Genomic DNA, 14,968 nt, shown 5'->3' on the forward strand with positions numbered 1-14,968 from the left:
TTAAACTTGGGAAAAGGCTAGATGGACTTTATTATCGAATTAAAACAAATAACAGTACCTTAATTAAATGAAATGTTTAAGTTATATTTTTGTAATCTCTAAGGGCAATAAGGTTTATTTTTGAAGAAAATGTTCCCAACTCAAGCCCAAAGAAAATAAATCTGTGTCTCTAATTATCTACCAAAAGAAAGTGTTCTTTACCTGGACACTTGCACAGCATTACCCCAACTATTCAAATGAAAGCAATCTTTTTTTTTCCTAGAGGTATAACTTTGCAAACGCTGCTATTAAAGCCATAGACTGAAGGACTACATAGAAATCAAATATCTATCTTTCCAACTCACACACATTACAATGGAGAAACATTCCCCTCAGGCCATAAAATACTATTCTGCTGCTTCAGGATAATACTAAACTCAATTTACTTTAAGTTCTATACTGACAGACTTCAATCAGGTCAACCAAAGAAATTTAGGTTCTAAAATTATACATTGAAGCAGTCTTATTAACCACATGAGGTAGGAGAAATACAACAAATTGAACCACTTCTCTAGTTCAAGTATAATTTAATTATTTTTCTTCAGGTTGATATAAAAATGCCATTCGTTTATAGGACCATGTGAAGCAATTATCTTCCATCCTCAAGTGGAAAGAATGGGATAGTCTATTTATTGAAAATGTGAGGTATTGTGACGGTTGTACATCTGCCTTATGAATAAAAGATTGTCTGTCCTAAGCAATCCCTCACCTACTATTAAATTTAAATTAATCTCAAAACCGTTTGAAAATACTTATATATTATTATGAAATGAATTTTCCAAGGTCATTGTTGTGCTAATTAACTCTTTGACACTGGAAATTTCGAAACCAAAGAAATAAGAAAAATCTTAGCAACAAAAGAAAATATTTTACTTGCTAGTCTCAGACAAGTTTCAGCATCCAGTGCTGATGCCTTTAGAGTATCAGTACAGAAAAAGATGGGAAGACAAGCGAAGCTCTTCACCTTTGTTCAGTTTGTTTTGTTCCATGATGTTGTACTGAATTGGTGCCACTTCTTGTTTCTGCTGTCCCGGTGGTTTCCAGTGCTTCTCGCCGGAGTCCCCACTGCCGTTGTTCATGTTGTTGCTGAGGTTTGACTGGATGAGCTGAGTGGTGGCATAAGGAGTAGGCTGCCCTGATGGATTGACAAAACGCCCATCCTTCAGATTTGGGCTATTGAAGGTTTTCATCTCATTGATTTTGTTACTAAGGTCCACATCACCATAAACAGTTGACTCAGGGAGCATCAGATTTGTTTGTTTGTTATCCAGTTGGTTGTTATAATTTGCTATACAATCAGCTATGTGCAATGGAGAGGAAAAGGAGAAAGTCATTCTGCATGGTTATTCGTTTCACATTTCATTCTAAGAAGCTTTGCGAGTTACAAGAAAATTGTTGTGTGAAGTACAAACAAGCTCAAATAAGATGAATAGGGTGAAAAAAAAGGGCCAAATATCCCTATGTATGTTCTAAAAAAAACAATTAAAATTGAGAGAATAGGAGAAGATATACAGAATTTGTATAGAGATAATAATTTTGAATTTTTGCTAGTCCTGAAGTAAATAATACATCCAATTTAACATAATTTTCCTTTGATAAACCCATTAATAGAAATTCCTAAAATAATATATATATATGTGAATATCTTTATGTGTCAACCATAGATTTTCTAGTCTTTGGTTACTGCATTGATTGAGGCTACTAGTTAGCTGCTGAAGCAACAAAGCATATGAGTTGAAAATTCAGAAAAAGGGAAAAAATTCTATCCACAGATCAAAAACTTGAGAATTCAATATTTTATAAAGTATTTCTACTCAAAAGATATGAAGAACGAGGATAAAAGAAGAGTAAATAGCACTCAGGAGAATTTTATTAGTTCTTATCTTGGTCATGTAGGATAATCTCATTATCAGGGAAAGATGCTATGTAATCAATTCCTGATGGTTTCATAATGACACCCCAAGAAATATAGAATGGCAATGATGATGACAAAATGAATCATAGTATCCTGGATCATTGAATCAAATAAAGCCTAAAATCATAATTTTCCCTTCATTGAAATATTTGGAAATTAAATAATACAAATAGACATATTTAATATCTGTAGTTGAAAATATTAAAACCATAGGAAAAACTAAAATCATATTTTAAAATTAAAATATTTTTAAATAAAAAATTGGTCAAGGTACAATGGTAAAAATACCATTATTTTATTCATGTAGTTCAAAAGTGGCACCAATGTTGATAGAACACCTTAGTGTTAGTTTTTAACTTGATATCTTTTAAAAATGATAAAGTAATGTGCTCACTCTGCATTAACGTGGCTATTGAGCACTTGAAATGTGGCTAGTGCAAATGAGAACTGAATTTTGAATTTTATATTATTTAATTAATTTAAATTTAAATAGCCATATGTGGCCAGTGGCTACCATATTGGACCACATAGCTCTACATATTAATTTAAATGGATATGACCATTTTTTTTCTCCTATGGATCTCAGCACAGTCTTTCTTTTATTTACAGTTACTCTCTCTGTCTAGCAACTAGAATATGGAGCTCAAGAGGACATAGACTTGGTCACATGGATATGTCACATCCGTATCCAGTGGAAACTTGGGACTTATTTTAGACATACATATTGCTCTATGATTTGTTCCTTACAGTGCATATCATCTTTACTTAAATGCTACCCAGTCTTTCTCTTTTCTTTAATTTCATATATTATTTTACTTTACTGTCATATAGATTCTTTACAATTCTTTTAATGTTCCCTATATTGTGAATATTTGGGTTGTTTTGTGAAAAATTATTTGTGAGTTTTATTCCTCTAAATCTTGAATCCTCCACATTCATTTTTTTACTGTTATGTTTTAACATGAGACTAAGCAAAGTAATTTACTCACCCATTTTTCTGAACCAAAAATACACAATAGAAAATGTATGTATACACACCTGAGAAAGATAAATATATGTATGTTTTTATATATATATATATATATATATATATATATTTATATGTATGTTGTGTTCTCAGGATTTATTTTTATACTATAAAATCTGATTTAAAATTTCAGTTACTTTTCATTTAAAATTTTTTGTTATTGTCGTATGATTATAATTGTTGGTGCTATTAAAGTATTTGGCTCACTCTAAGTATGGATTTATTGATCTTTTGATCTGTGTTATTCCTAAAAATCTTGAAAATAATTTTTATAGTTAATTATTTTCAAGATTTAATTTTAAAAATTATAATTCAATGTATTCTTGTAAAGATAAACACTTTCACATTATTTCATTTTTCCTTATTTGCTATCTATCCTGTAATTTATATTCTTAATTCTCTTGGAAAATTTTCTTGGTGGAGGGTGAGAAATGGAGGTTTAAGGATGGAGAAAATACTTGAATCAGGTTAGTTTGCTATACAATAGTCAATATTTCATCCAAATGTTCATCAATTTTTCTCTTTCCATGTAGAGAGAGGAAAAGAAAACTTATCCCCCTTCTGGCCAGTTCCTTTTTAAGAATTTTTTATTTTTAATTACTATTGGTAACCGTATACATGTCAAGCTCCCTCTGTGTCCCTAACCTGGGCGACTGTAGGTAGTCAGGTTGCTGTCGCTGTTCCCATTGCCTGCCGTGCAGCAGTTGATGGAGCAGTCATTGTGATTGTTGCCAGTGTTTGGCCACGTGTCTGCCAACCACGGCTGTGTGGCAGGCTCACTGATGTTGAGAAGTCCTGGCCTAAACAACAAAATATATAAAAGCAAATGTCATATGAACAGAAAATAATATTTTCTACTCAAAATTCCAACAAATTTCTCATCTCATTATTCTCACAAATAATTTGTTGAACTATTCTGAATGATAGTATCATCCCTTCTATTTTACAGACAAGGCAACTGTGGTCTAAGGTTCTGGGATGTACCTCAGTTTCCATAGCCATAATTCTATAAACTGGCAGACCTAAAATCAATGTTCTACTCTGCTTTTAGTCTTAGTGATTAAAAAAATCAAACATGGAATCTGAAAATACGGATAGATGTATTTTTGAGTCTTTTAGTAGCTTAAAAATACCCTAGTTAAGACAACTTGCATTTCTTCATTTTTGATCCATTCAAAAAGTATGACTCTTACAACTTCATTAAAAAATGCACCAAGCTCCTTTACTTAGACAATGTGTCCCTCAAATGAAACATATTTGCATATTTTTCTTCAAAACCATGTTTCAGAAATAGTGAGTTCGGGGCTCAGTGACGTTTTGAACAGAGTCTCATCGATGTTTCAGTGCATAGTTCTGTAAGCTTGTCAACATTTTCTGATGGTGACAATGTAAAGTGTCCTAAGTCCCTACATAAACAAAGAAAAGTTAATGAATTAAGTCTGGTAAAACAAAGATGCCCACTAAAAGGAATATTAGTGTTCATGGGTTTTTTTGGCACAACAGACGTTAATCCTCTTTCACTGTGGATTGGGATTGCAAAGTACATTAGCAATTATTAATGGGAGCCCTGAACCACCAGTGCCAGGGACTCAGACTGGAGTCCAAGAGTGGCATTTCTCATGTCCTTTTTGAACATTGACTCCACGTGATAATTCAGCAAAAGAGGTGATGATGTGTGCTGTGCTGTCTGGCCCACAATAAACAGACTGGCACACTACGGACTCTGTAAAGATTTTCCTTGTGGTTTCATTTCCCGTGTTACAGTGCGATGCTATACTTCCCATTTACTTGGGAAGCCGGAACCTGACATTTCACGCTCCATGGTTGCTATTCTTCTGCCACATAGGTAGTCAACTGAGGAAACTTACTATGCGAATGATGGTTATTTGAGGAATAATAATTCAACTCAAATGAAGAGTATGGATTTATGATTCCTATATTTGTATATGTACATATATTGATGTAAAAAATAAATATTTTCTCTTTGCTAACACTGTGCAAAGCATTGTTCTGAGTTCTTTACATGTAGGAACTCATTTAATCATCACAACAATTTTACAAGGTGGGTACTATTATTAACTACATTTTAACAATAAGGAAATGGGGATACCTAACAGAGGTTATAAAACTTGTGCACAGTTGTATAAAGTGAGTGAGTGGCACAGCTGGGAGTCAACCTCAAGCAGTCTGGCCCTAGAGTCCACATTCTGACCTAAGATGCTATAAACACATATACTAGAGAGTGCCGAAATTTCCTAAAGTCCCCAAATATGCTCAGTAAAAGGAAGAGTAGAGAAAATGTCGAAAGTCCTGAAATTCAGGATAAAGCTGTTAAAACTGAGCCAATTAACTATTAAAATTGTTGATGAAAACATGCTTTGAAGAGCAATGTTGCTGAATTGTTGAAATTTTAAACATTTAAATGCAAGCTGTACCACAGATATCTGACACCTTTGAAATAGATGTTAGTTACAGGAATCCTGCATCTAGTAATCTTTAGCTTCTTATTTTATTTCCCTTGAACTTCAACCATGAATGTTATCATTGTGGAAGTTATTAAAAGTAAAATCCATATTTGACACTATAAAGATGTTATGGGATCAAGTTTGAAGTATGGGTCAAGAGGAAATTTTACACAGTCTGACTTACATGTTTCAAAAGGAATAAACAATATTTTTATACTACTATGATTCCCTCTGAAAAATACTTTTTCAGTGAAAGCTTTGACATCATCATAGGCTGAGAGAACTTTTCATACATATGGGTGATTTCCAACAGGAATTAGAAGGAACAATTTACATCCTAGTTTTCTGTTTAGATTGGAGTTTGGAATGCCAATTATTTAAGGAAGAAGTTGAGCCATGATTACTGGTCCATAATGAACCTTAAAATACCATGTGTGTATTTCAGAGGCTTTTGAGGAAGTCAAGGTCCTCTGCAGGTACTCTGATAAGGATGTTAGGGTCTTTTTAAACTAACAATTTCACAGGCTGCCTTGATACATTTAAGCTTAAGATATGAAGCAGAAGCAAAATACATGGTTGCTACAGTGATTAACATGTGCCTAAGATATTAGTATATTAATAATGTTATCATATAATGTATTACGGGGACAGATCTGTGTCTTGAAGGAAAAGAGGGCAAATGCACCTTAATAATTATATGGCAGTTACCATCGATTCCTCTTCTTCTCTTCAGGTATTCTAATCACTCACCCCAAGAAAGCCCATTTGAATTTCCAAATCACAAAATAAAACACTGTGGCGTCCAGGAGTTGGTAAAAATGGTGAAGGAGCTTAGCACTAAGAGTTGTCAGGCTGTAGGGTGTCTTCTCTTTCCACAGATAGGTTGAATGTGTCTTAAAGCCCAGAGATAGGTCTAGAAATTGTCAATAATTTAGAGAAGCAAGGCTTGAGCTCTATTTCTTTCTCACCTCCCACTGACAAGAAAGGCAGTATTGTCATATTGTCATTTTCTACCAGGTTAGCCTGACTTTCCCACCCACTTTTTTAGGCTTTCTCTGCTTTTCCCTGATTTATGCTTTTGTTTGGATTTTAAGTAGGTTTTTGGGTTTTGACTAGTTTTTTTGGAAGAGGTGACTGGGGTGTTTCAGGTACAGAAAACAAATGAATACAAATAGCTGCTTAATATTTCTGAGATCCTCCCCTGGATTATCACACAAGTTCCTTACCCTTTTCAAGTTGGGAAAAGGTCTCTTTGCTTATCACAATCCTCCTTCTCTCCTTTCTTGGAATAATTAAATTTACAGTTTTGAGAACTAGAAGAATTCTAGATAACCTTCTTTTTTATTAGAGGAAATAATGCAACCCACTATATTTTCATCAAGGACTGAACTCAGGTCTTCTGACATTCATGTATTCAATAACTCATGAGTCCTTTCTTAGATACTTATTAATGACATCTTTAAAAGGTAAAATTCATGTAATTTATTAAACTTATTAAATGTAATACAATAAATTACATTTATTACGCTACACAATTTTCACTTATTGAGAAATAAACCAATTAATCTCTATACTCCACGATCTCACATTCTATTGTCAGAGGCAATCATATACACCAGGGGTTGACAAACTTTTTCTGTAAAGGTCCAGATAGTAATTATTTAAGGCTTTGCAAGCCGTAATTTCTGTGGTAACTATTCAACTCTGCCACTGTAGCTCAAAAGCAGGCACAATGTATAAACAAATACTCATGGCTGTGTTCTTATAAAACTTTATTTACAAAAACAAGTGGCAGGCTGGATTTGGCCCAAGAGCTATAATTTGCTGATCTCTGATATTAACAGAAGAACACTGCAATACTTCATGTTAGGTGCTTAATGGTAGTTGCACAGTACAGAGCTGGTGGAGAACACAACAGGTGAAATCCAGTACATCAACCAGAGGCAGTGGACGGGGAGACACTCCAGGCTAATGCAATACATGTGCAAAGCAGCAGGAACATATAAGAAAATGCAATATTGGCGAATGGCAGGTGGGTTGACCGAGTGGATTATAGGGTATGGCACATAGAGGCTTTTTTTTTTTTTTTTTTTTTTTTTTTGAGACAGGGTCTTGCTTTGTCCCCCAGGCTGGAGTGCAGTGGCTTGATCATATAGCTCACTGTAATTATGAACTATTGGGCTCAAGGGATCCTCCCACCTCAGCCTCCCAAGTAGCTAGGACAAGTACACATCATCATGCCTGGGTAATTTTTTTATTTCTGTAGAGACAAGGATCTTGCTATGTTGCCTAGGCTGGTCTCAAACTCCTGGCCTCAAGCAATCCTCCTGCCTCAGCCTGCCAAAGCTCTGGGATTACAGGCTTAAGCCACCACACCCTGCCTGGCACATAGAGTTTTGAAATGAGTCTACAAAGCCCTAGAGTTTGTCGGCTTCACATACTATGCTGAGTTTGGATCTGATATTCTATACGTGGTTGGTCCTGTTGAAAATGGGATTTTCAGCAGCTCAGAGACATGATCCACAAGCGTTTTAAAAGATCATTCTGTCTCTAGTAGGCAAAGGGAATTAGCAGGAAATTGTGCTAATGAAGGCAGATGAAGGGAGGACTGCTGGGAGCCTTTGGGGTAAATTAGGCAAGGGAGAGCAAGTGCTTGAAATGAAACAACATTGTCAGAGTGAAAGGGGCAAGAGAGGATCAAAAAATGCAGTAATGGATGCAGGAGGTGAAAGAGGATGACTAGAAGGTTTTGGCTTAGTTGTCATCAACCTAGTGAGGTGGGAGGTCCAATGAGGACTCAGAGAGTCTGAGATTCATGGGGGAAACCAGTGCTTAAGGAATGGATACAAGAGAAGTCAGTACAGCAGTTTGGTTCACTATTCATTCTCTTATTCCACTGGATCACAAAACACAGACACACACACATTCTCACACATGCACACATGGCTTAGAATGGGGCCTCTTACTAAGGCAGCCCTAATTTTCTTATCCTGCTTTATGTTTTCATAGCGGTTGTCAGCTGCTGATACTGAACAGTTGACTTTTTAAAAAATGTTTATTATTCAGCTTGTATCTTCTGCAGTATAATGTAAAGTCCACAAGGGCAGGAATTTTTATGCACTTTGCTCACTGATGCAGTCTAAGCAACTAAAACAATGCCTGCCACATATTAGGTGTTCAATATATTGAATGAATAAATAAATTTCAAATTGTTTATATAACTATCATGTTGAGCACGGACTCTATGATCTTTATTCAACTGTCGCCTCTGTAACATTCCAGCACCTTTTATCATTTCATTTAGGAAAATGATCACCTCTATTTAGTATTCGAAATAAGTCAGTTTCTCTGCCAGGGATTCCATTTTTTAATTTAAAAGGCTGTGTCTGTACTGTGATATAATGAGTTTTCCAAATAGATTGTTCAAGAACTTTGTAATTTTTCAGTCCTGTTGTAGAAACTAGCATTTGCTACCTATGCATTCCTGACATTGTTTCCCATGTGATAATTTGGTCTGTGCAGGAGTAAATTCCTTTAGAGTAGGACCCACACATGCCCAGGCACAGAAGCTAATGCAGAACCTATAGAAGATGTTCAGGAAAACTTTCATATGCTCTGATGAATGAGAAAGTTGAGTCTACAGTAATGAATACACACATGTAATGAGGTGGATATATAATCAAGCATTCCAGATTCACTCAAGAGAAAACGTTCTTTCATGAATGTCTGCCTGGGATGTGATTTAGATGGAATTTCCCTGAATGCAAAAACATGCCCTTGTTTAATTCGTGAATCAAGTGGCTTTATTCCCTATGAAGACCTCCCTAGTTCTTGGATCTTTCAGTGCCTGGCTTTGTTTCCCAGGTATGAAAACAGGAAGTTAGCAGTAAACAGGAAAGAAAAGGCCAGGGCTTGTTGCCAAATTCGTACAGCATTGGCTAAAGGTGGTCAACACTTTTTTTAACTGCTCTTTGTTACAAACTAAATTATTAGATGGTATGTTCTTTGGATTGAGGAATAATATCTTACTCATTTTTGTCTTTCTAGGAACAACCACATTATCCAACTGCAGAAAGAAGGGAATTTATTAAGTTCATTGAATTTGAATTATAAAATGGTTTTGGATGGAAGTTTTTTTTGGTTTGTTTTTTTCCTTTTAAATCTTAAGCTAAAAATGTTACTTTTTTTTTTAATCATCATATTGTGGAAAATCTTGATGCTTGGTTCATGTAACTTATACCTTATTTCAGCCCCTTTAAGCTGCCTGTCACATCAATTTGTGATTTCTCTGTGAATACATTAAAGTTCACTGCATAATAATTACCAAAAATTATAACTATCGGGTTGAGGCTTATTTTAATTAGAGAGGAAGAAAAACCTCTTTGTTAACAAGCTACCAAGATTTCTTCTTTTAGTTCAATATTTCCCTGCAAATGGAGATGTGAAGTTGAATTCATAACAAGAACAAACAAACATAACCTGCAACAACTTATGAGCAACTGCTGTGTTCAGCAGGTTTTCAAATGAACACTTTTTTCTTTGATAGTATCTGTTAACTAGCTATTTTTCTTAATCTTCATAAATGCCACAGCTTAATCACTTTAACTCCTTTTAATCATCTGCTAAATCAGCAAGTCTGTCTTTCTCGGTTAAAGTCCTCCCTCTGGTGGCCATTGAAGAAGATGCACCCGCTCCAATCAACTGCATTTGTGCTAAACAGCTTGGTTCAACAGCACAGCTGAATGGAATCTTTCTAAAGGATTTAAACACATTTCACCTTTAAGTTAAACCTTTTAAGTAAAGAAAGTGGTGTCACCGAGGAAGACAAGAAGAAATATTTGGAATTCCCTTTAGGATTTACAAAACAAGCAAGATAATTACCTCCCTCCACTGCTCACGGCTTCGCCTCCTCTCTGATAAGTTACTAGAATATTACAAAAAAAAAAAAAAACACAATTAACAGGCACATTTATATATCAAAAGCTATTATATCCATGAGCATCTTTCTAAAATGGAATTATTTCTCCCTTCCTACCTAAAAGCATTGCAAAAATCATCACAAGATGTACCAGATTTCTGATACAACTAGTAATTTTTTAAAAGATTGTATAGGATTAAATATATATCACTCTTATTTTCCTGTTTCAACAAGGTAGAGAAACAAGCAAAAGCAAAACATCCATACACTTTTATTAAATGTAACTATTACCCATTTGTACATTAGGATTCCCATATATTTCTATTTTAAATTTATTATAGCATATAATTTCATGATTTCATACAAGTGTAATCTTAAATTCAGGGAAAAAAAACCCATACTAGAATATTCTTCCAGAAATATAAATACCAGTAAGACAAAGATAAATGTTAAACCTTCTTTCCACACATAAAGATACATGCCAACTTGTGACTATTAATTAATGCAACTTATTTTTTATTGTGGTTTCTGGAAACCCTTGCTCATTATATTTTCATCAGACATGTACATGTGATAAAAATATATTTTAATGCTCTTGAAAGCCTTCTCAGCTTAATAAATTTAGGGTATAAAAATTTACCCATAACAAAAACAGATTTGCACATAGTTAGGCAAGGGGTTAAGAAGATTAGCCTTTCTGTAAATACAGACACATTTTCTAAGAAGAAATATGTTTTTTAAAGCTGCCAAATTCTGCTACTTAGAAGAACTCCAAACTGGGAGTCTGTCAGACAGAGATAACTGTTCCCAGTGATTACAATAACTGGATTAAGACTGAGGAGGCATAAGTACAGGTACATCTTTTACTAGAGGTGAGGTGACAGAAGAGGACCCACTTTGAAAGAAACTGAATAGAACAGAATATTAGGATTCTGACTTAGGGAAAATGAAAAGTTTTATCTTTCCCATGTGCTAGATATTTTGGTTCCCTTTAACAACATTGATTCTATAAACAGGGAATTAGAATGGAGAGAAATTTTTGTTGGAAAACTTGAAAGCTTAAGTTAAGGGGAAAAAAATGCACTGCCAAGTATGAAATAATTAATGAGATCATTAGCATGTTAAGTCATGTCGAGGGTAGAAACAGTGTGTCTATTTAATGAAACACATGCAAACACGGCTAAGATGCAATGTGGAGTTGGGAATAAATAACACCAACCGTTTCTACTTCACATACATGCCTGGCGTGAGTAAATGAAGTATTATATTCTGTTTTAAGTCCTTTCCCCCAACTCACTGAAGAAAATGAAATAAAAACAGAAACAGTACAACCCATGCCAAACTAACAAAGGAAAGGAGGAGGGTAAGTGCAAATATATACCTGTTGGTGTGAAGGTAAAAGACGGGACTGAAAAATCAAAACAAAATATAAACCAGTTATTAAGCTGAAGAGAGAAAGGGAACATATCACATTAGTATAAATCAAGCAGACAGCTGAACATAAAACAAATGTAAATAACTAAGCCAGTAGTTCTGACACTCTGATATATGAATAAAACCAAATCGGAGGTTAAGAAAAAGAAGCTTGTCTCTACAGGTTCCATTCTGAAGTGTCTGACATTCTAGTACACTCAGGAGGGGAATTGTGCTAGCTTAGCCTGTGAATGACCCTGCATTTAGTAACACAGACTTAGCTCACGGCTTTAGCACAAACAGGAATCCTCCACTATTAATCATTTCCAAACACTGGATGATGGATTCTTAAACAAGAATTATCAGTGTCTTGCTGGAATCCTATCTAGAAATCTGAAAGTAAATGCTTATTAAAGTGGACTACTAGGTGCACTTAAGTATTCATCATTGAGAGAGAGAGAGAGAGAAAGAAGCAAGGGAAGGAAAAAAGAAGAAAGAAAAGAGAGGCAGGAGAAAAGGAGAGGAAAGGAAAGAACACACTGAAACAAAGAGAACCGTAAAATTAAACTGTTTCACTGAGCAGAAATGCCTGATATCATATAAACTACACTCATAACATCATAAAGATTTGTGAATGTACAGAAAAAATGTGGAGTTTTAAGCTTTAATTTCCCTTTTAGAGTTTACATTTAGAAGCTTTCTAGGAGTGGGCTGAAGTGAACATTTTTTTAATGCCACAGTAGAAGCTAAACAATAGAACAATAACACCCCTCTGAAAACCTTCACTCTCTCTGCAGTTATAAATCTTAATCTAATCAATAATGCCTGAAATTGAACTGCAGGCCTCAAAAGTAGCAGCTTTGCCTCCCCCACTTTTCCTATCTTCTCCCATTCCTGGGTGTTGGATACACCAGAGCAATTTCCATGTCATTTCATAGAGGGAGGAGATTGACTTATTTTCCAATCTCTTCACGTTAATTTAAACTAAACGCTGCCCTGGTAAAGAAAGCAGGGAAATCTACATTACTTCCTCTAAGATTAAAGTTTTCTTTAAAAAAAAACCTTTAATACAAACAAACTAGAATATTGATTGCTTATCATGTATCAAAAAACTGTCAAAATGTATTTTCTATATCATATCTGAACACTGTTCAAGAAATTTACTGTGGGATCAGAGCCTTTGGGGCTGCAAACTAGAACGCTATAGCATCCCCTACAAATGTCATCTCTTACCAAGCCACTCTATCTCTGAGCATAGCAGAAAGAACAAAAGCAAAAACCTCAATCTGTGTCCCTAATTTATACCCTGGCCTTCGTTTGCAGCCCAGCAGTCCCTGTCTTAAGAATTCTATTGTGTTTTCTTTCAGACAGGTCTTTTCAGAGAGTCGATGTAATTTAGCTACATTCAAAAATTCAGAGCCATAGTAACAAGTCTTTATAAAAAAAAAAAAAAAAGAAAGAAAGAAAAAAAAGAAAGGTACATTTGAAACTAAAGCTATTCAGGCTAGAATGGAGTGCCTGAACATTAATTTGCAATCACAAGGACACCAGGAAAATATGAAAGGTCCTTGCCATTACTTCTCCTAGCTAACTGCTAACCCCACTTTGAGGAATTGAAGAAGAGATGAAAAGAGGTCAGTCTAAATGAAATTTTCACTGCTAGCACACCAAAGAACAACTTAATTCTCAAAGCTTCCAATAATATAATAAACTCTCTGTGTACCCAAGTGATGCTGATGCAATATGTGAGTCTATGTGGACAGGGGTACCAAGTGCACTAGCAGATGTCACACTGATAGCTAAATGTAAGGGGGAAATGTTAAAAATGTTCACTATTTTCCAAAGTGACACTCTGGCTTGATGTGTCTGGCTTGATGTCACTTGATGTGTCAATAAGCTCTTTTACATTTTTTTTTTTACAATATTTCACTTCCCTTTTTTTCTTAAAATCTCCGGCACTGTTTTTTGGCATAGAAAATTTAAGATCCCAAAATGCACTTTTTGAAATAAATTGTATAGAAGCAGAATTATGAAAAAGTGCCAACAGGGCAAAGTGAGGAAAGCAGAATCAAATGCTCATCAAATTACATTTGTAATTATGTTCTATGATTTCTGCTTAAACACAAGCTAGTTGAAAGGACAATGATATTAGTTTAAGAGGTTTTGCAGAAAGAGCACGTAGGCATTTGTCAGCATGCTTAAAGTACATTAGTAAAGGAAAAGGAACATCTCAGAAAGGAAGAACAGTTTCATGTCACATTTTTGTATTTTAAGACAATGTCGAGCATTAAATTGCTACAATCACACAGGTATGGCACTTTGTCATCAAAAGAAACATAGGATTCCACTGACTCGCTGTTCACAAAACGGAGTTGATAATGGAGATCTTTTGATTGGAGAATACAAGAGACTCCACATCTATATGTTAATTAGTCACTTTTCCTCATTCAAATCAGCTTTCAAAACAAAGTCAACCTCCCTACTCCTTCCCCACTCCACCACACACAGACACCCACAAACCCTGTCTCTGCATTGATTTTTAGTCAAAGGTTTTATACGGTAACGCATGTGGCTGACATTATTCTACTTTGTATACATAATGAGCACCAGTTCTCTTTGCAGTAACCTCCAAGCCCTCATTTTCCATTTCACAGGCAGGGATATTGACATAGTGCTTCATCTCTAGATAGGACACATATCTGAAAAAAACATATTTAAGGATGATAATGCTAAGGCAAATGTATGTACATGAAAAGATTGCTGCTCAGCCACAGGCAGGAGGCACAGACATTTATTTGTATAGTATCAGTGATGAATTTGTGTTGAGTCTTTCTTGCCAAGACTCCTTGTGACTGAGAGCTCCACTATTTCTGCCATCCCAGACTATTTTATAAATGTATAACGACATTCAAGTTCTGGGTAGTGTTAAAAATTCTAAATTTTGCATATAAAGGGTAAAAAGAATTTACCTGGCCAAGATGTATAGGAAATGCTAATTTGTATTGACAATTAGATAGAAAAAAAGGTGGTGATAGGGGGAGAAAAGATGATTTTTATTGGTAATCCTCTTTAAATTTACTTTTCAGCAAAGCAAAACTGTTGTATTAGACTGAAGTATAGACCCTAGAATTTGTATAATTTGTCATCTAAACCAGGAAAATTTTGAGAGCAAAAAGGAGGACCAGAAATAA

The 14,968-nt window shown here is 34.9% G+C and overlaps 1 protein-coding gene across 3 annotated transcripts in view; it reads right to left on the minus strand.

The window, feature by feature from the left end:
- The window catches only part of ROBO1 (roundabout guidance receptor 1), a 1,084,421-nt gene that overhangs the window by 34,684 nt on the left and 1,034,769 nt on the right, over nucleotides 1–14,968 (minus strand). Inside the window, exons 20-23 of one of the 3 annotated variants that reach the window (XM_069475042.1) lie at nucleotides 11,746–11,772; nucleotides 10,328–10,370; nucleotides 3,627–3,781; nucleotides 1,004–1,339 (exon numbers count right to left, since the gene is read on the minus strand). In XM_069475042.1, the coding sequence (XP_069331143.1) occupies nucleotides 1,004–1,339; nucleotides 3,627–3,781; nucleotides 10,328–10,370; nucleotides 11,746–11,772 (561 nt within the window). The remainder of the gene's footprint in view (nucleotides 1–1,003; nucleotides 1,340–3,626; nucleotides 3,782–10,327; nucleotides 10,371–11,745; nucleotides 11,773–14,968) is intronic. The other 2 variants (XM_069475044.1, XM_069475043.1) reach the window with 2 other exon arrangements.

Source organism: Eulemur rufifrons, chromosome 7 (assembly GCF_041146395.1).
Source record: "Eulemur rufifrons isolate Redbay chromosome 7, OSU_ERuf_1, whole genome shotgun sequence".
NCBI lineage: Eukaryota > Metazoa > Chordata > Mammalia > Primates > Lemuridae > Eulemur > Eulemur rufifrons.